The 25973-nt window shown below is 49.9% G+C and overlaps 2 protein-coding genes across 4 annotated transcripts in view; one reads left to right on the top strand and one right to left on the bottom strand.

The window, feature by feature from the left end:
* Positions 1-952: 952 nt before the first annotated feature.
* The window catches only part of GJC2 (gap junction protein gamma 2), a 56710-nt gene continuing 31689 nt past the window's right edge, over positions 953-25973 (bottom strand). For 2 of the 3 annotated variants that reach the window (XM_064703767.1, XM_064703768.1), the window contains one exon: positions 953-10536. In XM_064703767.1, the coding sequence (XP_064559837.1) occupies positions 9266-10516 (1251 nt within the window). In that variant the 5' untranslated portion in view covers positions 10517-10536 and the 3' untranslated portion in view covers positions 953-9265. Of the gene's footprint in view, positions 10537-16454; positions 16557-25973 lie in introns of those variants that run through there. The other variant, XM_064703769.1, reaches the window with a different exon arrangement.
* LOC135443525 (protein BUD31 homolog) lies at positions 8421-8855 on the top strand. Its single transcript, XM_064703770.1, has one exon. It carries the CDS (start codon positions 8421-8423, stop codon positions 8853-8855), a length of 435 nt encoding a protein of 144 aa, XP_064559840.1.

The following is a 25973-nucleotide window of genomic DNA, read 5'->3' as shown; positions in this document are numbered from 1 at the left end:
CGTCCTGTGTCCTGCCAAAGAAGTTGTCAACTTTTCTGAAAGTCACATTTTCTGAAAAATCTCTGCCCAGGATTCTTCTCCTGGGAAGCTGAGAAGCCTCAGAGAAAACTGAAAACTATAATTATCTCATTTGCTTCTCCTGTGTTGCGCTCATGTAGAATGTGTTTGGAGATTGTTTATTCACAGGTGATTGTTTCATTGGTTTCATGTCAATTGTTGTGACTCAATGGCCAATCAGGGCCAAGCTGTGTCGGACTCTGAGGAGAGAGTCAGGAGTTTTCATTATTATCTTTTTAGCCTTCTGTCTGTATCCTTTCTATATTCTTTAGTATAGTATTCTTTAATATATTATAGATCATAAAATATTAAACTAGCCTTCTGAGAACATGGAGTCAGGTTCATCATTCCTCCCTTCTTTGCAGTATCAGAAAATACAGTCAGTATTTTACTTATATATTACTCAGTCAACTTAGGTCAACTTCCAGAGAAACAGTAAAAAAATGCATGTTTGAGTCCAGAATTTTTTTTTCCTGAGGACATTTGGAGAGAGGTTGTGAGTGCCCAGTGTCTGTGATTTAATGGGAGCAGTGCACACTGAGGTGCTTGGAAAGCCTCTTTGGCCCTCTCACAAAGTGTTTTCCCATCGTTTGCTCACCCTGAATCATCAATTTCTCCCAGATTCCCCAAAGTTTTATTGCTTTTGAAAGGCCAGGCTTCCCTGAGCAGCCTGAGCTGTGTGCCTGAGGGATCTGCAGTGATTCATCAGGGAGACAAGGCATCCCAAACAGCACCAAGGTCAAATGCTTCTTAAGGCAAAACTATTCTGGGATGGTTTGTGGCCATAGCAGGGAAAACAGAGCTTCTACGTGGCCCAACCAGGCCAGCCAGAGATGGAGAAGGATTTCTCCTCATCACTCAGAGCCCTGCTCAAGCAAGCACCACACGCTTTACGTACTGTAACAAAATGTAAGTTTTATTCCATATTATTATTAGTAATGGATGTGGAATAGCCACAGTTGAGTTGGACTGGTGTCCCTTTCCCTTTTGACCAGTGGTTCATATTCTAACTACAGCCCAGATGTAACATTTACACTGCAAAATACTCACAGATTCCACCTCATACTCCAAAAGTTTCTAGTACAAATACAGTTAGTACATTTTAAAAAAAATAACAACCAAAAAAAAAAAAAAAGAAAAAAGAAAAAAAACCCCACCAATCCCAGACAATTTATAACAGCACAGACTGGTTATGGCCTTGAGTTTAGTTCAAGTATTTCCCAGTGGAATGCAATGCAAGCAAGAAGGTAATCTGGCTTTTGTGGGACATTCCTGGCCCTGAATGGTAAGAAGAGAAATGTAAGTGTGGGCACTTTATCTGACCAAGTTTAGTGAGAGAGTCAACGTTCATGATTAGTTCAGCCACAAAGCCAAACCTCCCTTGTGTGTGTGGACAAAACTGCTACCTGGAGAAAAGACAAAATAATAGCAAAGCATTAATTACACCATTGGCATTTCTTACATGGCTGATGCTCCACCCTCTAAATGAATTTCCTCTGGTTGCTGGTTGAGTTAGGAACAATTGTGGTGGGGATTTTGCTTGTGGCTGTGAATATTTTGCTGCTCTGTCCTTTTCCTGCCCCCAGTGACAGGATGAAAGGAGTCATTCCTGCAGAGTCATCGTCGTTGCATTTGGTCACCTTTGTGGCAGTGACTCAGTGGAGAAACCCAACATCCTAAAGGGTTTACAGAGTGGAGGAGGAAGGGGGGAAGTGAGCAAATCAGTATATATAGAAATAATAATAATTATAAGTAATAATCTTTTCTGTTCCATGGTTGTCTGAGCCATGCTGGCTCCTCTGTGTGGCCCAGATGGGATTTGGGAGAGCTTGGATCCCTCCTCCCCATGCTCAGAGGATCAGCAGTGTCCTCCAGGCTGGCTGGGACCTCACTTTGCATCCCTGTGCTTGAGTCCCTGGCAAAATTCTTGGAAAACATGGGAAAGCAGGCTCAGCTCCCCTTGGGAAGGGATGTTGTGCAGGGAAGCACTCCAGGCCCGAGGGATGAGCAGGGCTGGGAGTGGTCACCCCGTGTCCCTGCCCAGCGAGGGGGTTATTGATCCCCCAAGAGTCTGCCCTGGCTCTGGTACCCATCAATAATGCAATTATTGACTCTCCCTGCAGAAAACAGCCTGTGCATGTGAGATGTGAGGGTGACACCAGCTGGGGAGAGGCTCCAAACCCTCTGCAGGTCACTCAGAGCCCCCCTGGCTCACTGTGTGACAATAAAAAGGGGTTTGAAGGAGGGCAGGAAGATTCTGACTGCACAACCACACATCTGCAGAGGGGAGCAGTGGGGATTGGGGGAGGAGCAGAGTGAGGAAGAGGAGAAGGGAGGAAAAGTGATACGAGGAGCAGCACTGCCACACTGCTGGGAATTTGTCAAGTGGCTGCTGGTGGTCCAAAGACACCAGAGAAAACCATGCTAGAAAATCAGCCCTTGCAGAAAGGTTGGTGGGACTGGAGGAGTTCAGCTTAAAGCACATCTGAGGGTGAAAACAGTCTCCAAACAACCAAAATATACAGAGGTTAAAGGCATGAGGCTTCTCCATGTCTCCATGGGGTTGCAGAGAGGGGTTCATGTCACCCTTCAGGGAGTCATTTGATGGTGGCAGGTTGGCCAGAAGATCCATGGTCTTTTCCCACCCTGCTGCTCCAAAGCTGGAATCTCCTCCTGCTGGGGTATTGCTGGGGCAGCCCTGCTGTACAGACTGGGATTAATGGGTTCATCAGGTCTCTGTGACCAGTTTTTGGGGGGTTTTAGCTTAAAATCTGCCCCTGGCTTTCCCCCTTTCCCTGGCTTTGGGAGGTTTTAGCTTAAAATCTGCGCCGTGCCAAGGCGTTGGCCAAGGTTTTTTCCTGGAACAAGAGCAAGGGAGTCACATTCCTATCCCTGGTGTGGTGACTCAGGGGGGATCTGCAGGTCAGCAGGAGCTGAGGGGCAGATCTGAGTCACCAGCAAGTGCTCAGGCCATGAATGGTGCTGTGAGGGGGGTAGGGGCAGGAGAAACCCAAAATCCTGCACGCCTGCCTCCCAGCATCGCGTGGGAAGCACAAGTTGATCCGGGGCTGTGGGATTGTTGTTGCTCATGGAAAAGGAATCAGAAGAACCCAGGCAGCATCCAGCCATGGCTATCATCAGTTTCCATCCCTCCCTTGGGATCACAGCTTTAAATGCACACAGTTTCCCCTGGGACACAGGGCTGGGAATGAAGGAGAAGTCACACTGATGTGGGGCACAAGCTCATGCCCTGCACAGCTGTGTCGCAGACATCTTTTTATGAAAATCTTTTCCTTGAGATTTTTTCCTCCTGGGAGGCTGAGAGGCCTCAGAGACAAGATGTAAACAATGATTATCTGCTGCTGTAGAATGCAAAAGGTGGATCTGTGATTGGTCTCATGTAGATGTTTAGAATTCATGGCCAGTCACAGCCCAGCTGGCTCTCTCTCTGTCCGAGCCACAAACCTTTGTTATTCATTCCTTTCTATTCTTAGCTTAGCCAGCCTTCTGAAATGAAACCTCTTCTTCTGTTCTTTTAATATAGTTTTAATATTATATATATCATAAAATAATAAATCAGCCTTCTGAAACATGGAGTCAGATCCTTGTCTCTTCCCTCAACCTGAGACCCCTGTGACCACTGTCACACAGCTGCAGTGACCAGGGAACAAATTTCCATCCAGGGAACAAATTTCCACCCAGGATCACCTCTCTCCTCCCCAGCAGCCTGGGCTGTGGCCCTGCAGGCATTTATTTTTTCCAGGTTTCAGCAGCCCTGTGAGCAGTCAGCCTCTCCTGCTGTGCCCAGCACATCCCCAGCCAGCAGGGAGCATATTCCCAACATGGGACAAGGACAAACAGAGCACTTGGATATGTTTGTCACCACCATGGTGTGACCCTTCTGAGCCTTTCCTGCAAAACTCCCAGCAGAAGGGATGGATGGATGATGATGGATGGATGGATGGACAGAGGGATGGATGGATGGATGGATGGATGGATGGATGGATGGATGGATGGATGGATGGATGGATGGATGGATGATGGATGGATGGATGGATGGATGGGTGGATGGATGGATGGATGGATGGATGGATGGATGATGGATGGATGGATGGATGGATGGATGGATGGATGGACGGATGGATGATGGATGGACGGATGGATGATGGATGGATGATGGATGGATGGATGGATGGATGGATGGATGGATGGATGGATGGATGGATGGATGGATGGATGGATGGATGGATGGATGGATGGATGGATGGCACTGCTGGCTGCTGCTGTGCTGATCCTCCTCCTGCATCCACTTACCCTTTTCTCGAGCTGCAAGAGCAAACAGCATTCCAGGCATTTTACCAATGCCTTCAGCAGCACCAGGAGCAGGCCTGGAAGGTTCCCCAGACAGTCACACAAAGCCACACAGTGAATATTTGCTGCCGAATACCTTGCAGGATGTTTCTCTGCTTTCTTTTTAATTCTACTTTTTTTTTTTTTTTTTTGCTTCCAGGACTGTTCTCTAATGCATCACACAGCTCAGCCAAAGTTCCCAGGGGATGAAGGGCATATCCAAATTCCCTGCCTGTTCCCAAAAATGGCCAAAGGGATGGACATTTAGGGAACAGGCATCCCCAGGGCTGTTAGGGACTGACCTCAAGGACATGAGAGTGTTGTTCAGCTAGAAATCAGGAATATCCCATGGATGAGAAATCCTGGCACAGCCTGAGAGAACAGCTTGGCACAGGGAGAATTTACTTCTTTTGCCATAGGTTTGAGCCTGAGGGCTCTGCCTGTCTGGGTTCTCTGTGGTGGAAATGAAACCACCCTCTGACAAAGAACAGTAGGAGCCTTGGAGCTCAGCAGCTTGATTTTAATATGCACCCAAAGTAAGGTAAATGCATGAAAACCACCCTAATATCAAGCCCAGCTGAAAAAAATTCCCCATAACTCAGGAAAAACTTCCTACTCTTGTCCTGGTCCTGTCCCCACGGAAGCCAGACCTTCTTCAAAGCCCCCCCAGCAAATGTGGGACCCCCTCCCATTCCCCAGGTGGGGCTGGAGGATAACAGGCCCAGGATGGGACCAGCCCCAGCCCTGGAGCAGCTGGGTTCTCTCAGAGGAGGTGGAAAGGAGGCTGTAGAAGGAGCAGAGGGTTGATATCACATTTACACCGAGCTCTCTATGTCTACGTTCACACTCACATGTTCATAGTGCCTGTATCTACACATGGACACACACACACCACTATGCATAGATCTGCCTCCTGCCACTATTTATAAGGGTTTGATTAATCAGACAAACAAATTTGCCAACAGTGCTTTTCCTCAATTAATCAGAAAAACAAATTTGCCAACAGTTTTTCCTCAATTGATCAGAAAAACAAGTTTGCCGACGCCGATTGCCAAAAATTCAGCAAGTAAAGGAGCCTCAACCCTTTACACTTTTGTTTTCCTGGTTGCATAAAGGCACTTTCTGATGATGTGAAGCAGCAGTTTGTTAAAAACCCTGTAACTGCAACAATTCCCATCACATCTGTAGCAAGTGCTACACAGGCACCAGTAGGATGCAATGTCACTGAGGGTTTGGAGCAGAGTCGGCGCTGGGGACGACTCCCAGTCAGGGCGAGAGGGACTCCGAAGGTGTTCGCATCTCTGCAGGCTCAGCGCTCGGCTCCTCACGTCCAGACATCACTCCAGTCTCTCAACTCTTATTTGGCTCGTTGTTTTTGGGGTTTTCTCAGTACGTTTGGAGCCGTAGTCCCCCACAGCATGCTGGTCCTGGAGTCACTTTGCATAACCCCCCCCCAGGTCTCTTCTCCTCACTGTTCGGGAAGGTCCCCACCCGTTACTGTCTCGGAGAAGGGCCATTACCTCGCCCCAGCCAGGGCTTTTACTAATACAAAAACAACCATTAACCACAACGACCCGTAATTACCATAACACAGGCAGCAGCCCAGCAGTAGTGGTAACCTTTTCCTCACAGAAAAAAAAATCAACTGAATTTTTGTTCATAACAGTGCCAGTTCTGGTTCACAGCATCCAACAAGGCCCTCATTGGCATGTGCCAGCCCAGGCAGGCCATCAGCTGTGAGCCTGCCACCAAGGTCCCTGCAATATGTCAGTGGTTTTCTTACCAAAGGATCAGGAATTAATTTGATTAAGGGTGTTTAGTAATTAAACACTGCCTGGCCTGCAGCACTCGAGCCTTGCCATGCAGGAGGGTGGCTGATCCCTGTCAGCCTCACTTCTCTCCTGAGCCACCAGCAGCTCCTCTTCCCAGCACAGCACATTGTCCAGTCTCTACTGGGGGCTCCGGTGCTGAGCCAGGGGCTGGGAGGTGAGGAGGGTTTGCTGTTACTCACTGGAGTGTTGTAGTGTGTTCATATGTGTGTTCATTAAGTTCATTTAATTCCTCCCCCATTTTATGTATCTGCTCCCCCCCATTTTGTGTAAAATGGTTCTACCCTCCTCAGTTTTCCCGCCACAGCCCTGCCAGTTATATTGTCAATCTTCTAGCTTATATTATTCCTCCTCCCCTTTTTCCCTTATATGTATGCTTTTTCTCCTCCCTGGGCTAAGTCAATCACCCCCCCCCCCCCCCCCCCACTCCACCTAGCATTCCAGAAGCTTCTCCTCTTTGGGGGTTGTGGTTCGCTGTGGTCCCGGGGCCCCTCTCATACCTGGTACCTATTGGGCTCTCCACTATGTCATTTGTGTTAAGCTCATACCCTCTTCTCCCCCTATTGGTCTTCTGTAAAACCCTCTCGGGTCCACCCCTTCCCTTTATAACCCTGAAGCACCCTTTGTTCTTGGTCATTCTCTGATACATCGTGGGCTTTCCAATAAACCTGTTTGGCCCCTCTCCGGCGAGTGTCCGGGTCCTTCCTTCTCGTCGTTTAACAGCGATCCATTCCGCAACCAGCACAGCCCGAGGCCTTACGACGCCGAGGGGTGCTGGTGGACTATGCAGCTGGGTGTCGGCCTTAACCTCAGCTAGCCGGACTCTGACCTTCTCTGCTCTAAAAGGCTGAACACACGTCGCTGCAGTTTGACGCCCAACGTGGGAGCTGTTTCTGGACAGCTGGACGACTGAACACCAGGTCCCTGGAACCCGCGGATTGGATTATAAATTCCTCTGGCCGTCAGACTACCTCCGGTGGCAGCAGACCCTGTTTTAGGGGTGGCGCTCCCGGGGGATTCGAAGCCGCAACTCCCCGCACCTGAGGAGGGCTTCGAGACGAGAAACCATCCGCCTGAACTTTTCGTTTGCACCGCTGCTGGATTAGGTGAGCCCCGGACTCGGTGGTTACCCCCCGTGCCTTTTTAATTTTCCCTGGGAGCCCTCAGTGCGCTGGGGACCGCTCCCGACCCTTCTTCCCTTGAGGACTGGTCCCCGGGCGCTGCTCGTGGCCGGGGAAAATTCTCTCTCTCGGCGCGGGGACAGCTCTACGCTGGGAGCCGCGGTCTGCCGCTTTTCGCGTGCCGCGGGAAGCCCCGGCAGGCGCCGCCCTCTGCCGCTTCTTCGCGCCCGCGGTGTCCCCGCTCGGCGGCGCCGGGGCTGCCGCGGGTTTTTTCAGCGCGGGGCGGTTTTTCCGCGCGGATTCGCCGCGGCCGGACCGTTCTCCTCTCTCCGCCGCTTTTTCGCGCTCGCGGTGTCCCTGCTCGCCGCGGCGGGGCGAGCTCCGGGCTCTCTCGGCGCGGCGCCGGGCGGCCGCCGCGGTTTTTTCAGAGCGGGGCGGCTTTTCCGCGCGGTTTGCCGCGCCGGGGCCGCTTCCCCTCCTCCGCCGCTTTTCGCGCGCCTTTTTGCCGCTTGGTGCGGGGGGGCCCCGGTGCCTGCCACGTGGCGCGGGGGGCTATCGGGTTGCCACGTGTTGTGGGGGCCGCTGTTCTCTAGGCTCTGCAGGGGAGGGCTGCGTTCCACGGCGGGGGAGCCTTTGTGTCTGCCTCGGCTCGGCAGGGCGCGTCCCGGCTCCCTGCTGTTGCTGCTGCCCGGGAATTTTAAAAGCAGTATACACAGCTGCGTTGTTTCTCTGCGGCGTGTTTCGCTGTCATTTAGAATTCGCGCCGGCGAGCGCGGGGAAGCTCTGCCCTCTCTGTGCGGGGGAGGGGGGCCCTCTCGGCGCGGGGTGTTCTTCTGGGGACAGTCCTCACCCCTATCGTTTTTTGTTTTCCCTTTCCTGTGGGGTCTGCTTCCCCAGACTTGGGGCCAGGTCCCACCACCTAAATTCCTTTCTTTCCCCCCAGTGAACCCCCAGACTTGGGGACAGTGAGTGGAGCAGGGGCCGGCGGCGCGACGGGAGCGGCGTGACTCTGAGGGAGTGCTGGCAGTTCCCCTCGCCCTTTGGCTCTCTCGCTGCCGAGGCAATGCCCAAAGTGAAGAGGAGCAGGAAGCCGCCCCCGGATGGCTGGGAGCTGATCGAGCCCACGCTGGACGAGCTGGACCAGAAGATGAGAGAAGCTGAGACAGAGCCACACGAAGGGAAGAGGAAAGTGGAGTCTCTCTGGCCCATCTTCAGGATCCACCACCAGAAAACACGTTACATCTTTGATCTCTTCTACAAGAGGAAAGCAATCAGCAGAGAGCTCTATGAGTACTGCATCAAGGAGGGCTATGCTGACAAAAACCTGATAGCCAAGTGGAAGAAGCAGGGCTATGAGAACCTCTGCTGCCTGCGCTGCATCCAGACTCGGGACACCAACTTTGGCACCAACTGCATCTGCAGGGTCCCCAAAAGCAAGCTGGAAGTGGGCAGAATCATTGAGTGCACTCACTGTGGATGCAGAGGCTGCTCTGGGTGAAGCCTTTTGCCATCAAACTTGTTTTTTGAACTCTGAGGGACACCCTCCTCCTTCTCCTCAATGGACTATGAGTGCAATTACAGCCATTTTCTGTGATGGGCTATTTCTGTATTAAATTAAAGCATCAGCATGGTCACCTGGATCATGCATAAATGGGGGGGAGCAGATACATAAAATGGGGGAGGAATTAAATGAACTTAATGAACACACTACAACACTGGAGGTTCCCAGTTGGAGAACAGGTTGGAAACAGGGAAGAAATGTCTTTTGTTAACTGGAAGACAGCACAAAATTTGTCCAACACTCACTTTCTCGACTTCCACGCAAAAACCGCGCCCTGCAAAACAAACGCGAGATAACACCAAAAACCAGAAACAAACCAAAGCCCCTCTCACTCCTTCCTGGCACAATTATATCCACACGGACGTCTTCCCATCTTTACTGCTGGAGCTGCCTTTCTCTAGTGAGGCCTTGGGCTTAGCACCTTGTTTCTCCTGGGCAGTGTTGGCCCTGTTCTGCTCCACCACGGTGCCCCCCGAGGCAGGGCTGCTGGTCCGAGAGGGCTGAGTGTTGGCCTGGGTGCTGCTGTAGCTCTGGAAGGCGATGTCCAGCTGCTCCTGGGCCACCCTCAGGTGCTTGTGCAGCGTGGACAGATCAGCGGGCAGGTTCTCATCAGGGCTGGTGCACTGCTGCTCCTGGGCCACGTTGGCCAAGTTCTGCTCGTGGGCCATCAGGCTGTTGGGGATCTTGGTGGCCTTCTCGGATTTGACGACCAGGTTGTACTCGGGAGGGCAGGAGATGTTCTTGGGGTAGGCGTAGTTGTAGGGCGGCTGGCGGAAGCTGTTGATTTTGCGGTTGCGGATGGCGTCGCGGATGGTGCCAAAGCCCAGGTGGAACATCTCGCACATGTTCAGCAGCAGGCACAGGCAGCTCACCACGTACATCACCAGCAGGAAGATGGTCTTCTCCGTGGGCCGGGACACGAAGCAGTCCACGGTGTGGGGACATGGGACCCTGTTGCAGACGTAATATGCTTCCACCTCAAAACCGTAGAGCAGATACTGCCCTATCAAGAAGCACACCTCGAAGGAAGCCCGCGTGAGGAGCTGGAAGACGTAGATCTTCATCAGCCCCTCCTGCTGGATGCGCCTCCTCCCGTCGTGCTTCTGCTGCTCCTTGCACTTGGGCTTGGCCTTGGTGGCCTTGTCGTGCTCGGCCGCGTCGTCGGAGATCATGGGCTCCTCCTCGTCGGCCTCCATGGCGTCCTCCATGTTGCGCACGGCCTGCCAGTTGAGGGCAAACTGCTTCTTCTTCTTGAAGCCCTTGAGCTTCTCCTCCTCCTCGGCCGAGCGGGCGATCCTGTGGATGGCGTAGCCCAGGTACATGACGGAGGGCGTGGAGATCATGATGATCTGGAAGACCCAGAAGCGGACGTGGGAGAGCGGCGCGAAGGCATCGTAGCAGACGTTGTCGCAGCCCGGCTGCTTGGTGTTGCAGGTGAACTTGCTCTGCTCATCGGAGTAGATGGACTCGCCCCCCACCGCCGTCAGGACGATGCGGAAGACGATGAGCACGGTGAGCCAGACCTTCCCCACGAAGGTGGAGTGGTTGTGAATCTCTTCTAGCAGGCGGGTGAGGAAGCTCCAGCTCATGTTGGTCATAAGGGCTGCTCAGTTAGAACCTGCACGGAGAGGGGGGAGATAAAAACAAACAGGGATGGGAGGTCGCATCTTGTGCCAGAGCAGTGATTGACCCTTGTGCTGGGCACTGGTGAGGCCACACCTCAAATGCTGGGGTCAGTTTTGGGCTCCTCATGATAAGAAAGACATGGAGGGGCTGGAGAGTGTCCAGAGATGGGAATGGAGCTGGGAAGGGGCTGGAGCACCAGGATGTAGCCATGATATTTTCTGAAAATTCCCTTGGCCAGGATTTTTCTCCTGAGAAGCTGAGAGGCCTCAGAGAAAAAGAAAAACAATAATTATCTGCTGCTGTGGAATGCAACAGGTGCATCTGTGATTGGTCCATGCTGGTTGTTTCTAAATAATGGCCAATCACGGTCCAGCTGTCTCAGACTTTCTGGTCAGTCACAAGATTTTATTATCATTCCTTTCTATTCTGTTCAAGCCTTCTGATTAAATCCTTTCAGTATGGTTCTAGTATATAATTTTCCTTTAATATATCATAAAATAATAAATCAGTTTCTGAAACATGGAGTCAAGATTCTCATCTCTTTCCTCGTCCTGGGACCCCTGTGAACACCATCACACCAGGAGGGGCTGAGGGAGCTGGGAAGGGGCTCAGCCTGGGGAAAAGGGGATCAGGGGGCCCTTGTGGCTCTGCACAGCTCCTGCCAGGAGGGGACAGCCTTGGGGTTGGGTTCTGCTCCAGGGAACAGGACAGGAGGAGAGGGAACAGCCTCAATCAGCACCAATGCAGGTTTGGATTGGTTATCAGGGAAAATTTCTCCCCTTAAAGTGTGGTCAAGGCTGGAGCAGTGGAAGATGCTCCCACAACACAGAGATTTGCCCTGCTGAAACATTTTTCATCAGTAAACCCAGAAAAATGCAAAGAATCAGTGGAAGAATGGGAATATTTATGTTTACAGGCCGATGGCCCTTTTAAGTTCCTCTTGAAACAAAGCAAAACAAAACAGAACTTTAATCAAATACAGACTGTTTCAAAAATAAACCTTGAGAAGCTTTCAAGAGAAAAGCGTGGATTTATTAGGAGACCTGGACAGCTGGGGAGGAAGAGCTTGTAACGAGCATTTTGTGTTTAGCTTAATGTGCAGTGAGTTCCTTGGGTGACCTCAGGCAGCACCAAAGGCAGGAGGCAATTTCACTGCTTGGCTGGCACAGATACTGAGAGATGAGAGCAGTAGGGAAAGCACCTGCACCCCAAAAAAAGGAGGGAGAGGAGAGGAGGGGAGGGAAGAGAAGAGAAGAGCTGTTTTCCTATGTGCAAGAAGGGCATCAACCATAACTCTCCATGCTGGTTGGGGAAAAGGCTAAGTGGGGAAAATTATCATAAAATCTCAAAATCCTATAATTTTTGGGAGTTGGAAGAGACCTTAAAGATCCTATTCCATGAGCAGGGACACCTTCCAAGTTGCTCCATCCCCATCCAGCCTGGCTTGGTGATGCCATGAGACACCAGCCTGGCTTGGCACCATTAGAGACACAAATTTTGCTGTAGGGTTTCCGTGGTGGGAGCACAGCAGCAGGAAGGGGAACGTGCCCCACTGTGCTGTGCTCATCCAGCCCTCCTGGAATGCAGCTTTGCTCCCACTGCTTCCCAGGAGAGGAGCCAAGCAGCGCTGCTTTGGTTCGCGCAGATGGAATTTTCTAACCCTGCTATTTCCAGATCAAACAAATCCCCTGTGAACGCAAACCCCCAAGTCTTCACACGCTGGGCTGGGGCTGTGGGAGAGCTCTGCAGATGGTGCTGTTCCTGTCCTGGGGCTGGGGAAACTGAGGCACAGCTGGGGCATCAACCAGCAAAAGTGGGAAATTCTCCTCTCTGCCCTCAACCCTCAAAGCTGCTGGGAGCAGAATCCTCCTGTCCTGCCCCAAAAGTGATGCCTTGGTTGCAGGTGGGACAATTCAGCCACTGCAGGACATGGGATGTGATGCCCACTGAGTAAATATTCTTTATTTATTGAGGAGATTTGGTTTATTCAGGGTGAGATGGGGAAGTTCCCTGTATTTAACTCTCCCTCTGTGGTGTTCACATTCAGATAAGAGCAAATTGGGGTGTTAAATGATTTGCAGAATTAATCCAGGCACTCAGCTGATAGGGGCTGGGAAGGGAAGGCCCTGCTGGGGAAACTGAGACACAGCTGGGTCATCAACCAGAAGGAGAAGTGGGGAAGATTCTCTCTGCCATTGACCCTCAAAGCTGCTGGGAGCAGAATCCCCCTCTCCTGCCCCAAAAGTGCTGCCTTGATCAGTACAAGTGATAATTGGGATAATTCAGCAACTGCAGGACATGGACAGTGATGCCTACTGAGATATTCTTTATTTATTGATGAAATTTGGTTTATTCAGGGGTGAGAGATGGGGTTGCAAGTGGTACCCAAAGGTATTTAACTCTTCCTCTGTCATTTTCACATTCAGAAATGGGAAAGCTGAGGTGTTAAATGATTTGCAGAATTAATCCAGGCTCTCAGCCAAGCTCCAGCTGATGGGGTCTGGGAAGAGAAGACCCTGCTGGGGAAACTGAGGCACAGCTGGGTCATCAACCAGCAAAAGTGGGAAAATTCTCCTCTCTGCCATCGACCGTCAAAGCTGCTGGGAGCAGAATCCTCCTGGCCCAAAAGTGATGCCTTGGTCAATTCAGCCACTGCAGGACATGGAAGTGATGCCCACTGAGATATCCTTTGTTTATTGAGGAAATTTGGTTTATTCAGGGGTGAGATGGGGAAGTTCCCTGTATTTAACTCTCTCTCTGTGGTGTTCACATTCAGATAAGGGAAAATTGAGGTGTTAAAGGATTTACAGAATTAGTCCAGGCACTCAGCCAAGCTCCAGCTGATGGGGTTTGGGAAGGGAAGGCCCTGCTGGGTGTGGGGCACGGTGCATCTGCCTGTGGAGCATCCTGGGCTGGATCAGCAGGGTTGGATGCTGCCCCACCTTGGCTGGCCCCACACAGGTGTCCAACCCCCCACCAGCTGCCATCTGCACCCCAAATTAGCTGCAAGCCCCAAACTGTTCTTAAAAATGCACTTTGAATGTCCTGTAGAGCAGTTCATCCAAATTTCCGTGCTGCCCAAAGGGTTTCTGAAGCTTACACCAAGAATAATTCACCATTTTCATAATTCACCAGTGTTAATCATGGACACAATTCCCAAAGCTCCAATGCACCTCCCAGGAGCTGTGTGCTGGGGCAGGAGGGGTCTGACCAAGGTTTTCCCCAATTTTGGAGTAAATATTCCAGTTTTGAAGTGGTGTTTGTCTGGATTGTTCGCAAAGCACCTCCTGTCTCCTCTAGGAGACAGATTTTAGGAAGGAGAACCTAATGAAGTGGTCCCAGATCTCTCAAGCTGAGGAATAGAAAGGAAATTATAAAATAACAGAAGTGAGGGGTTGTTGCTTTGAGAACATCCCTGGCTACCAGCTCCACCTTGAGCTGTGGGTGCTGCCTCTGCTGCCCAGCACATCTGGATCTGCAGGAACATCTGCAGGAAACAGCCCTGAGCTGAGCCCTGTGAGCATGGCTGAGTGGGGAAAATGATCATAAAATCTCAAAATCCTATAATTTTGAGGGGTTGGAATGTATTTTTTACCAAAACACACCCCTGTGTGCCCTCCTGGCACTGTATCTGAGAGCAGGAGGCAAAGGAAATGAGGTAAAATCCCTCCCTACACTCCAGTTTGGTTAAACTTCCAGTGGGATTCAATGGTTACAAATCCCAAACTGTGGGATTTTAATGCTTTTAATTGCTTGGGTTGGGGGTTAGTGCACCATGATGTTTTGGAATCAATTATAAATTAAACAAGCTTCCAAGGAAATGCTTGTTCACAGTGCAGGACTGGCACTAGGAAAAGGCTCCTCTCCTCATAACCCCAACCATCAAAGCACAAAACACAGATTTTTGCATCTTTCCACCTGCTACAGACCCAATTCGTCTGTGCAGTGTGAAAATTATGCAGTCTGGGTGAAAAATAAACCCATCTGGGTGGATCTGCAGCAGGCAGAGGGATTAGCTGAGGTGGTTCATGCAGCTGAATTATCTCCCCAAGAAACGATTCCTCATCCCTGTGGCTTTGAAACCCATTCATTCAGTCATCCATCATCACCTCCAGAGGTGAATGAACACACACAGGGCACAAGCTCCACTTCAAAACAGCTACAAAGGAGGGGTTGCACTGCTCAAACCACCAACAACTCCTAAAGCAGTACAGGAATGAGATGTTCTCACCACAGTGACTTCCCAAACCCCCTGACCCCTCCACACAGCTGTAGGAACTGGGAAAAGTTTAAAAACTGACTCTAAAATGCACCAAGGAATGAAAATATATAAATCAGTGCTAGCTGGAGGTCAGTGCTAGCTGAACATCAGTCCACTCTGCACACTGCCTGAACTACAGTGCAAATTCATGTAGCTTAAATAAGTCCCTGAGAAAGGACTCCCCATCCCTGTGGCTTTGAAACCCATTCATTCAGCCATCCATCATCACCTCCAGAGGTGAATGAACACACACAGGGCACAAGCTACACTTCAAAACAGCTACAAAGGAGGAGTTGGACTGCTCAAGTCACCAACAACTCCTAAAGCAGTCAGAGCTGTACAGGAATGAGATGTTCTCACCACAGTGACTTCCCAAAACCCCCTGACCCCTCCGCACAGCTGTAGGAACTGGGAAAAGTTTAAAAACTGACTCTAAAATGCAGAGAATGAAAATATATAAATCAGTGCTAGCTGAACATCAGTCCACTCTGCACACTGCCTGAACTACAGTGTAGATCCATGCAGCTGAATTATCTCCCTGAGAAAGGACTCCCCATCCCTGTGGCTTTGAAGTCCATTCATTCAGCCATCCATCACCTCCAGAGGTGTGTTAAAGCACAAGCTACACTTCAAAACAGCTACAAAGGAGTGGTTGCACTGCTCAAACCACCAACAACTCCTAAAGCAGTACAGGAATGAGATGTTCTCACCACAGTGACTTCCCAAACCCCCTGACCCCTCCACACAACCACAGGCACAGCTGTAGGAACTGGGAAAACTTCAAAAAACTGACTCTAAAATGCACCAAGGAATGAAAATATATAAATCAGCACTAGCTGAACGTCAGTCCATTCTGCATGCTGCCTGAACTACAGTATAGATCCATGCAGCTGAATTATCTCCCTGAGAAAGGACTCCCCATCCCTGTGGCTTTGAAACCCATTCATTCAGTCATCCATCATCACCTCCAGAGGTGAATGAACACACACAGGGCACAAGCTACAGTTCAAAACAGCTACAAAGGAGGGGTTGGACTGCTCAAACCACCAACAACTCCTAAAGCAGTACAGGAATGAGATGTTCTCACCACAGTGACTTCCCAAAACCCCCTGACCCCTCCACACAGCTGTAGGAACTGGGGAAACTTTAAAAAACTGACTCTAAATGCACCAAGGAATGAAAATATATAAATCAGTGCTAGCTGGAGGTCAGTGCTAGCTGAACATCAGTCCACTCTGCACACTGCCTGAACTACAGTGCAAATTCATGTAGCTTAAATAAGTCCCTGAGAAAGGACTCCCCATCCCTGTGGCTTTGAAACCCATTCATTCAGCCATCCATCACCTCCAGAGGTGTGTTAAACACACACAGGGCACAAGCTACACTTCAAAACAGCTACAAAGGAGCGGTTGCACTGCTCAAACCACCAACAACTCCTAAAGCAGTCAGAGCTGTACAGGAATGAGGTGTTCTCACCACAGTGACTTCCCAAATCCCCCTGACCCCTCCGCACAGCTGTAGGAACTGGGAAAAGTTTAAAAACTGACTCTAAAATGCAGAGAATGAAAATATATAAATCAGTGCTAGCTGGATGTCAGTCCGTCCTGCTCGCTGCCTGAGCTACAGGGAAGGGGGAAAAATCTACTTACAGAGACATGATGCTGCTCGCGGTGCCTCTCCCTCCTCCACCGACATTCCTGTGCCTCAGTCCCTCCTCCCTGCCCCGGATAAAGCCCCAGCAGCTCGGTCCAGCTCGGTCCAGCCTCCCCAGCGCTGGGCAAGCCGGGCTCCCTATTTAAGGCTCTCAGACCCCGCCTTTGCCCGCAGCCCTGCCCGACCCTTTCCAAGCCTCGGGAGAAGCTGGGAAGGTGCTCCACAGACCGGCCAGGATGGAGAAAGGCGCTGGTTTTAAATCCAAACAAGCTGCCGGCGCTGGTTTCAGGAACGCCGCCTGGAATTTTGCTTGAGTGAATTAATGGCATCAGCTTGTGGCGCTGGTGAGAGGTTGGGAAAGGCTGAGAGCGTGACTAATAGGGAACATGTGGAAAACACATCCTGGGAAAAGCTGCTTGGGTGTTGGGGGTGAAAAATTAAAATAAAATATAGAATAAAATATAAAAAACAAAAATAAAATAAAATAAAATAAAAAATAAAAATAAAATAAAAAAATAAAAATAAAATACAAAACAAAGCAAAATATAAAAAATTAAATTCAAATAAAATATAAAATAAAATATTAAATAAAAAATAAAATAAAATTTAAAAATAAAATAAAAATAAAAACAAAATAAAAAAGTATAAAATAAAATAAAATAAAAAATAAAAATAAAATAAAATAAAATAAAATAAAATAAAATAAAATAAAATAAAATAAAATAAAATAAAATAAAATAGGAGAAGCTCGCTAGTGGGAAAACCTGCCCTGAAGCTCCTGCTTGGAAATCTGTCCCTGAAGGAAAGTTCCCCTCTCTCCAAGCTGGTGGAGGGAGCAGAGAGCAGGTGAAGGATGGGAAAAAGGTTTTTAGCATCTACAGTGAGTTTTCTGGCCTCTTTGCAGCTGTAGGAAGGAATATCAGGGATGGAGATGCACAAGAAGCCTGAGGAAAGTTCTCAAGAAGAAAATCTCCACCCTGATGGTCCAAGGAGCACCTGCTCCATCCATGAGGAGCTTTGGCATTGCCATTCCAGCAGCACCAGGGCTCAGAGTGTCAATGCTGAATTTATTCTGTTAGCAGAATAAATAACATTTCTGCTGTGCTCACGGTGGAAATGGACAGTCAGGACAGAAATTCCAGCAAAGATCAGATCCCTGAGGGTAGAAAATGTGGGAAGATCTGCACTGGGATTAAAGGGGGTGTTGGAAACCATATGGTTTATCAGGAGCTTTTATCCCTGATGCTGACAAACAGGATTTTCAGAGCTCTGGCTGCCCAAAAACCCTGAATGGACCTAGAAGGGCAATTCCTGCTCATTGGAATTTGTTGCCTTGATGCTCTTGCAAGGAGCAGTATCTGCATTTTATTGCAGCTCCATTCCTTGAGGTTTCCTGTTATAAATGAATTACTCACTTTTCATTACTGATAAGTTTATGCCCTGTTTGGAATTAGTCACCCAAGATGGGCAGGAAAAGCCTTATCAGCTGGGTGAGGTGTAGAGATGAACACACCTTAGTGGGAATATGCCACACCAGGAAAACCAGGGTCTGGGAGGCATTTTTGGGGGATAAACCTCTAAAAAAGTTCAATTACCACAACCCTGGCTTCATGTTTCAACTTTAGCACGTGGCACAATGGCAGCTTGCTCTCCCAAGGGAGACAAGGGAGGTTCCAGAGGAGAGCACCCCTTCAGGCTTGGAGATCTCTAAACTCTCCAAGGGTTCAAGATCTCCAAACCCTCCAGGGCTGGAGATCTCCAAACCCTCCCAGAGCTGGAGATTTCCAAACCCCTCCAGGGTTCGAGATCTCCAAACCCTCCTCAGGCTGAAGATTTCCAAACCTCCCAAGGGTTGGGGATCTCCAAAACCCCCAAGAGTTGGAGATTTCTAAACCCTCCCAGGGCTGGAGATCTCCAAAACCTCTCAAGGGCTGGAGATCTCCAAACTACCTCCAGGGCTGGAGATTTCCAAACCCCACAAGGTGGGGATCTCCAAATACTCCCCAGGCTGGAGATTTCCAAACCCCCCTCCAGGACTGGGAATCTCCAAATCCCCTCAGGACCGGAGATCTCCAAATTTCTCCCCAGGGCCGGAGATCTCCAAACACCCCAAGGGCTGGAGATTTCCAAACCTCCCAAGGGCTGGAGATCTCCAAACTCTCCAAGGGCTGGAGATCTCCAAACACTCCAAGAGTTGGGTTTCTCCAAACCCTCCCAGGGCTGGAGATCTCCAAACTCCCCCCAGGGATGGAGATTTACAAACCCCCCAAGGGTTGGAAATCTCCAAACTTCCTCCAGAGCTGGAGCTCTCCAAACACCCCCAGGGCTGGAAATTTCCCACTGGGAGAGTTTGGAGATCTCCAAACGCCCCAAGGGCTGGAGAATTCCAAACCTCTCCAGGGCTGGAGATCTCCAAACACCCCAAGGGTTGGGGATGTCTGAACTCCTCCAGGGCTGGAGATCTCCAAACTTCCCAAGGGCTGGAGATTTCCAAACCCTCCCAGGGCTGCAGATCTCTAAACACCCCAAGGGTTGGGTTTCTCCAAATTCCCCCAGGGCTGGAGATCTCCGAACTCTCCCAGGGCTGGAGATCTCCAGATTCCCCCAGGGCTGGAGCATGGGCATGTCACACCTACTCCTTCCTAAAGCCACACCCTGTGACATCCACCAGAGCTCAGGGATGGTCACCAAGAGCTCTTTCCCACCCTAGAACTCTGCTGAAAGCCCCACCTGCTGCTGCTGGTGCAGGACAGAGCTGCAGGGAAGTGCTGTTGGTTATTTAAAAATAACCAGCTGAGAACAACTCCCAGGCTCAGCTCAGAGATAAAAGGCAGCTCAGCATGGTCCCAGCCCTGTGGGTCAGGCAGATTTTCCAGGCTCTTTGCTTTCTAACCATCAGGGTTATTTATACACACAGCTCTCGTGGCTGGGGAAAGGTTTCTGGGGCATCTGTGCTCCAGGCAGGCCAGGCAACATCTGCTCCTGCCATCACTCTGAGGGATTCCCAGCACCAAACCAGCACCCAGGCAAGGAGGCAGAGCCATGAATGGGTGTTCAGGGAAAAACCTGTGACAGTGGTCACAAGGGTTGCAGGATGAAGAGAGAGGCGAGAATGTTGACTTCGTGTTCAGAAGGCTTGATTTATTATTTTATGATATATATTACATTATGACTATACTAAAAAGAAATAGAAGGAAAGTTCTCAGGAGGCTAGCTAAGCTAAGAATAGAAAAGGAATGAATAACAAAGGTCTGTGTCTCAGCAGAGAGCAAGAGCAGCTCTGCTGTGAGTGGTCAGTAAATCCAAACATTTACAGGAGACCAGTCATGGATCCACCTGTTGCATTCCACAGCAGCAGATAACCATTGTTTACATTGTGTTGCTGAGGCTACAGCTTCTCAGAAGGGAGAAAAATCCTAAAGAAAGGATTTTTATGAAAAGATGTCTGTGACAAAAACCCACCCCTGCAGTGTCGCAGACATCTTTTCATGAAAAATCCTTTCCCTAGGATTTTTCCTCCTGAGAAGCTGAGAGGCCTCAGGAACAAAATGTAAACATTGATTATCTCTGCTGTGGAATGCAACAGGTGCATCTGTGATTGGCCCATGTTGGATGTTTGTAATTAATGGCCAATCACAGCTGTCTCGGACAGAGGGCTGAGCCACAAACCTTTGTTATCATTCTTTGCTTTCTATTCTTAGCTTAGCCAGCCTTCTGATGAAATCTCTTATTCTATTCTTTTAGTGTAGTTTTAATGTAATATATATCATAAAATAATAAATCAAGCCTTCCGAAACATGGAGTCAACATTCTCATCTCTTCCCCAATCTGAAAACCCCTGTGAACACGGTCACACTGCAGCATCCTCAGTTCAATGCCTGGCCAGGAGAGATGGGGATAAAAGAGAGGAGACAGAGGGGAAAGGGTCTGATGGAGCTTTGGATAATTGTGGCTGCTGCTGGGAGTCACCTCTCCAAGCCACCTCTCCCCCCCAGGCACCATTTGTGTTTCAGAGCAGTGATCTGTGCATATTTATTTAAATGTCCTATGGAAATACAGGAGTGCTGTCACCAATGATAATGAGACCTGGTGTAACATCTCCTGCTACAGCAGGGATGAGGAGAGACCATAATTACTCACCCTGAGCACAGACCTACAAAGCTCTGGGATGGATTGTGCTGACAGGTCATTGTCTTTGCTGATTTTCCTCTTTTGTATATTCATTTGTTCAGTTTTAAACTCAAAGCAATGAAGGTTTGCATCTTTGTGCAAATGATAAGCCTATTTTTAAAACAGGGCCCATTGTGTTGAGACAAATGTGACAAAACTGGAATAAATTAAAAACATCATATTTTTACCTTATTGATTATTGTTGGATTTGGGCTTTTGAGATGATGGAATTTCCCATCTGAGAAGCAAAAATATTTGAACATCACAAGCAAGAGCAAGACGTGAAGCAGCAGTTTTAGTTCTTATCTTTTTTCTCTTGGATTAACTTCACCAAAAACTTTTTTTCCCTGACTTTTGGAGGTGGGATGCAGGACTCATCCTCACCTTTGGTGGCTGTGGGTGCTGCCCACTTTGAAAGGGATTTGTGATGGAAAATGTGTCAAAGGCACTGCTAAAAAGGAATATTGGGATTTGGAAAGTATTATTTTTCTTTTGCACTGATTAAAAATCCACTGAACTGCATTATTCTTATTTGCCAGTAATTTGGTGGCAGTTGTGGGGAAAAAGGGATCTGGGGAGGCACTCTGAGGTTTTATCCCCTTCAAGATGGGCTTCAGGGGTTGACACCCCGTTCCTCAACGTGGCCTCTTTTCCTCCACCCCCTTTTGTGCTCTCAGAGCTGCTGTCCCGGAGCACGCAGGTGTGGGGGGATTCATGGGTTTGGAAGAGCATTTGGGCTCATTTTCAACCAGTTTGGTTCCAGCCAGCCCTGAGAATTTGACATTTATAGCAGCACGTGCCTGGCTGATGGGACAAGGTGAATGGAGCCCTGTGGAGAATCCCAGGATGGTTTGGGTTGGGAGGGACCCTAAAGAGCCCCCAGTTCCACCCCCTGGCCATGGGTGGGGACACTTCCACTGCAGCAGGTTCCTTGGGCCTGAGGGCCAAGCTGTGTCCCACTGGAACATCTCCATTTGCATTTCCTGGTGGCAAAGAGGCCACCAACTCCCACGGGAGCCCCTTCTTCATGCTTGGAGTCTCCAGAGCCTTCAGCAACCCCAGGGCCCAAACTGTGTCCTCAGGGGCCCAAATTGTGTCCCCAGAAACCCAAACTGTGTCCCCAAGGAACCCCAAACTGTGTCCTAAGGGCCCAAATTGTGTCCCCAAGAACCCAAGCTGTGTCCCCAGAAACCAAACTGTGTCCCCAGAAACCGAAACTGGGTCCCCAAGAACCCAAGCTATGTCCTCAGGAACGCAAAATATATTCACAAGAACCCAAACTATGTCCCCAAGGACTGAAGCTGTGTCCCCAAGGGCCCAAATCGTGTCCCAAGGAACCCCAAACTGTGTCCCCAAGGACCCAAACTGTGTCCCAAGGAACCCCAAACTGTGTCCCCAAGGACCCAAACTGTGTCCCAAGGAACCCCAAACTGTGTCCCCAAGGAACCCCAAACTGTGTCACCAGAAACCCAAGCTGTGTCCCTAAGGAGCCAAGTTGTGTCCCAAGGAACCCAAGTTGCCAAGCTATGTCCCCAAGGACCCAAGCTGTGTCCCCAGGAACCCAAACTGTGTCCTCAGGGGCCCAAATTGTGTCTCCAAGGAACCCAAGCTGCGTCCCTAAGGACCCAAGCTGTGTCTCCAAGGAACCCAAGTTGGGGACCCAGTTTGGGTTTCTGGGGACACAAGAACCCAAGCTATGTCCTCAGGAACCCAAAATATATCCACAAGAACCCAAACTATGTCCCCAAGGACTGAAGCTGTGTCCCCAAGGAGCCAAGCTGTGTCCCAAGGACCCAAGCTGTGTCCCCAAGGGCCCAAATCGTGTCCCAAGGAACCCAAACTGTGTCCCCAAGGAATCCCAATTGTGTCCCCAAGGACCCAAGCTGTGTTCCCAAGGGCCCAAGTTGTGTCCCCAGGAACCCAAACTGTGTCCCCAAGGACCCAAGCTGTGTCCCCAAGGAACCAAGCTGTGTCCCCAAGGAACCCAAGTTGCCAAGCTATGTCCCCAAGGGCCCAAGCTGTGTTCCCAAGGGCCCAAATTGTGTCTCCAAGGAACCCAAACTGCATCCCTAAGGACCCAAGCTGTGTCCCCAAGAACCCAAGTTGGGGACCCAGTTTGGGTTTCTGGGGACACAAGAACCCAAGCTATGTCCTCAGAAACCCAAAATATATCCGCAAGAACCCAAACTATGTCCCCAAGGACTGAAGCTGTGTCCCCAAGGAGCCAAGCTGTGTCCCCAAGGAACTCAAGCTGTGTCCCCAAGGAACCCAAGCTGTGTCCCCAAGAACCCAAGCTGTGTCCCAAGGAACCCAAGCTGTGTCCCAAGGAACTCAAGCTGTGTTCCCAAGGGCCCAAGCTGTGTCCCTAAGGAGCCAAGTTGTGTCCCAAGGAACCCAAGTTGCCAAGCTATGTCCCCAAGGACCCAAGCTGTGCTCCCAAGTTGCCAAGCTGTGTCCCCAGGAACCCAAACTGTGTCCTCAGGGGCCCAAATTGTGTCCCCAAGGAACCCAAGCTGTGTCTCCAAGGAACCCAAGTTGGGGACCCAGTTTGGGTTTCTGGGGACACAAGAACCTAAGCTATGTCCTCAGAAACCCAAAATATATCTGCAAGAACCAAAACTATGTCCCCAAGGACTGAAGCTGTGTCCCCAAGAACCCAAACTATGTCCCCAAGGACCCAAATCAAGTCCCCAAGGACCCAAGCTGTGTTCCCAGGAACCCAAGCCATGTCATTGTCCTGGTGACATGTCTGGTCCCCATGTCCTGAGTGCTTTGGGACAGGCCAGCAGCTCCCAGCAAGGATGGGAAGCCCATCCTGGGACAGGGGTTGGGTTAATGGGTGGAGGGGCCACAGCTGGGCACAGAAAAAGCCATTTCCTCATGAAACAGAAACCCAACCAACAATTCCATGGGTCAGGGATCAGGGACAAGCATGGCTGTCCCAGGGAGCTGTTCAGGAAACTGAGGCAGGGGTGAGCAGGTGGGAATGGCCCTGGTGCTGCTCGGCTCACCCATGCCAGCCCAGATGTTCCAGGCTCATTTTCAGTCCAAACTCCCTGATTTAACACCAAACCCATCCCAGCTGTGCAAACTTCTCCCCTCCTTCACACAGAGCTTTGGGTGCTCTCCAAGATTTGGGGCTAATCAGAGCTTGCATCCTAAGAACTCAGCCAGAACCTTAATTCTCTTTAAAAAACCAATTTACAAGCAGCAGGAAAAGCTGTGCTAAAATCTGCTTCATCACAAAACTCTGCTCAGACTTTTCAGGGCAGTGGTGATGCCAACCCCAATGCAAATGTGTCATTTAAAGGACAGAAAGACAAAAATCTCTATTTATTAATCATCAGGTTGATTTTCATCCTGCATCCAGCTCTGTTGGATGAACCCAGGAAGGTTTTGATGTGGAAAATAATGATGTGGTTGATTTCTGGGTCTTTGCAAGGATGAAACAGGGAAAATCTGGTCTTACACATTTTTCCAAAGCCCGTGGGGATTCTGGCTGAATAATGCAAGACTGTTTGAAAGCGAGGTGAGGGATGTTTTCCTTCATGCACTCTGAAAATGTAAACTCTGGCTCTGAGCTGCCATGACATTTGGACCACAGCTATGCCTCAGTTAGCACAAAGATAGGTCAGAAAATGGAATTTCTGTGAAGTTTGCATTGGTTTGTGCCTGGAGCCAGAAGCCAGCGCTGTTAGCAGAATAAATAACATTTTTGCTGCAAAACAGGAAAAGTTTCCCTCAGATATCGCTGGCTGATGACTGCAGAAAGGTAAAAGCATTTTGAAAATGACCTAAAAACTTATCTGATATGCTTAAATAACAACAAGATTTCAATTCCAAAGCACAAAAGCCCAGAGGAAATGTTTAAACCCAGGCTGGAGAGCTGAAGCAATTTATTCCAGCCCTTCCCAGCTGAACATTTCTCTGCCATGGACACATTCTTGAGATAAATTTCAGTGTTGAGAAAAAAACACATTAATTTTTTTGAGGGGAACCTTTCTGCTGAAGTGTCTGAGGTGGTGAGATGACACAGGGGATGTACTGAGAGGTGGCAAATGGGACTCAGGTGGAGCCCTGGGATGTGGCTCAGCAAAGCCCTTTATAGCATTTTTTTCCCCAGCATCTGTTCCTGCTCCAAAGAAAACATCTGCCTCCATAGCCAGAGGTCAAACTGAGCCATTATTCCCTCCTCTATTTGCTTCCCTTTCCTGAAGTGGCTGTGGGAGCAGTGGGAATGGAAGGCCATCCCCAACCCCACCCTCAGGGTCATCCCTGGAGCTGGAGCTGCCCCTGCTCCTCCTGGAATCCCATCCTGGAATCCCATCCTGCCGCCTCCCTCAGCTCTCATAACAGGAAACAATAAAATTTCCACTCGGTGCTGCCAGCCCTGTGAAGCCAAGCCAGGCTGGACTTGCTCTAGACCTTCCTGAACTTTGCACAAAAGAGTGGAAAAAAAAATTAAAAAAAAATTAAATAATTCAAATAAAATCAGAGGAAATCCATCCCAGGGCCGTGCAAAAGTTCACGGCTCATCTCCTCCTCCCTCTGTTGTCCATGTGGACATTCCTCCATCCAGCAGTGCCTCAGTGCAGGTGGAAAAGGGTCAGGGTGTGTGGGAGAGGTCAGGGGATGCTGGAAATAAAAAGGGAAATGGACACATTGTTGGCTGCTCCAGCAAGGTGTGGGTTTGGTGGTGCTGTTCCCCAACACCTGTGGATGGGCAGGGATGGAGGGAGCTTGGAAAAGCCCCAGGAAAAGGGGTCAGGAGAGGGTGGAAGCTCAGCCACAGCTTCTGAGCTGCTGGGTGAGGTCCCTGACTGGTGCCAAGTGGGTGAAAAGAACATTTTCCCCTGTTTTTCAGCAGCATGAGAACCACACTCCCAGCGTCAGTGTGGGAAGGGGATGGGAGCAGCAACACCTCAGGGACAACTTGAGCATAAAACAGCAACTCCCAGAGTGGAGGTGGAGCAGTTCTGTCCTTGGCACCCTCACGAAGAAAGGCATGGAGGTGACAGAGCTGGAGCTGCTTTGCTCTGCAGCCAGGCTGGGAGAGCTGGGAATGCTCACAAGGAGCTCCAAGGAGAGCTGAGAGCCCCTCCAGGGCTTAAAGGGGCTCCAGGAGAGCTGGAGAGGGACTGGGGACAAGGGATGGAGGGACAGGACACAGGGAATGGCTTCAGAGTGAAAGAGAGAATGTTTAGATGGGATTTTGGGAAGGAATCCTGGCTGGGAGGGTGGGGAGGGGCTGGGATGGAATTCCCAGAGCAGCTGTGGCTGCCCCTGGATCCCTGGAATGTCCAAGGCCAGGTTGGATGGGGCTTGGAGCACCTGGGATAGTGGAA

Source organism: Zonotrichia leucophrys, chromosome 2 (genome assembly GCF_028769735.1).
Source record: "Zonotrichia leucophrys gambelii isolate GWCS_2022_RI chromosome 2, RI_Zleu_2.0, whole genome shotgun sequence".
In the NCBI taxonomy this organism is placed as follows: Eukaryota; Metazoa; Chordata; class Aves; order Passeriformes; family Passerellidae; genus Zonotrichia; species Zonotrichia leucophrys.
The sequence above is the reverse complement of the archived record's forward strand: the minus strand, read 5'-3'. Positions and strand labels throughout refer to the sequence as shown.

What these genes read in the sequence shown, in the direction of transcription:
- LOC135443525 (XM_064703770.1), top strand. Translation starts at nt 8,421, where the DNA reads ATGCCCAAAGTGAAGAGGAGCAGGAAGCCGCCCCCGGATGGCTGGGAG.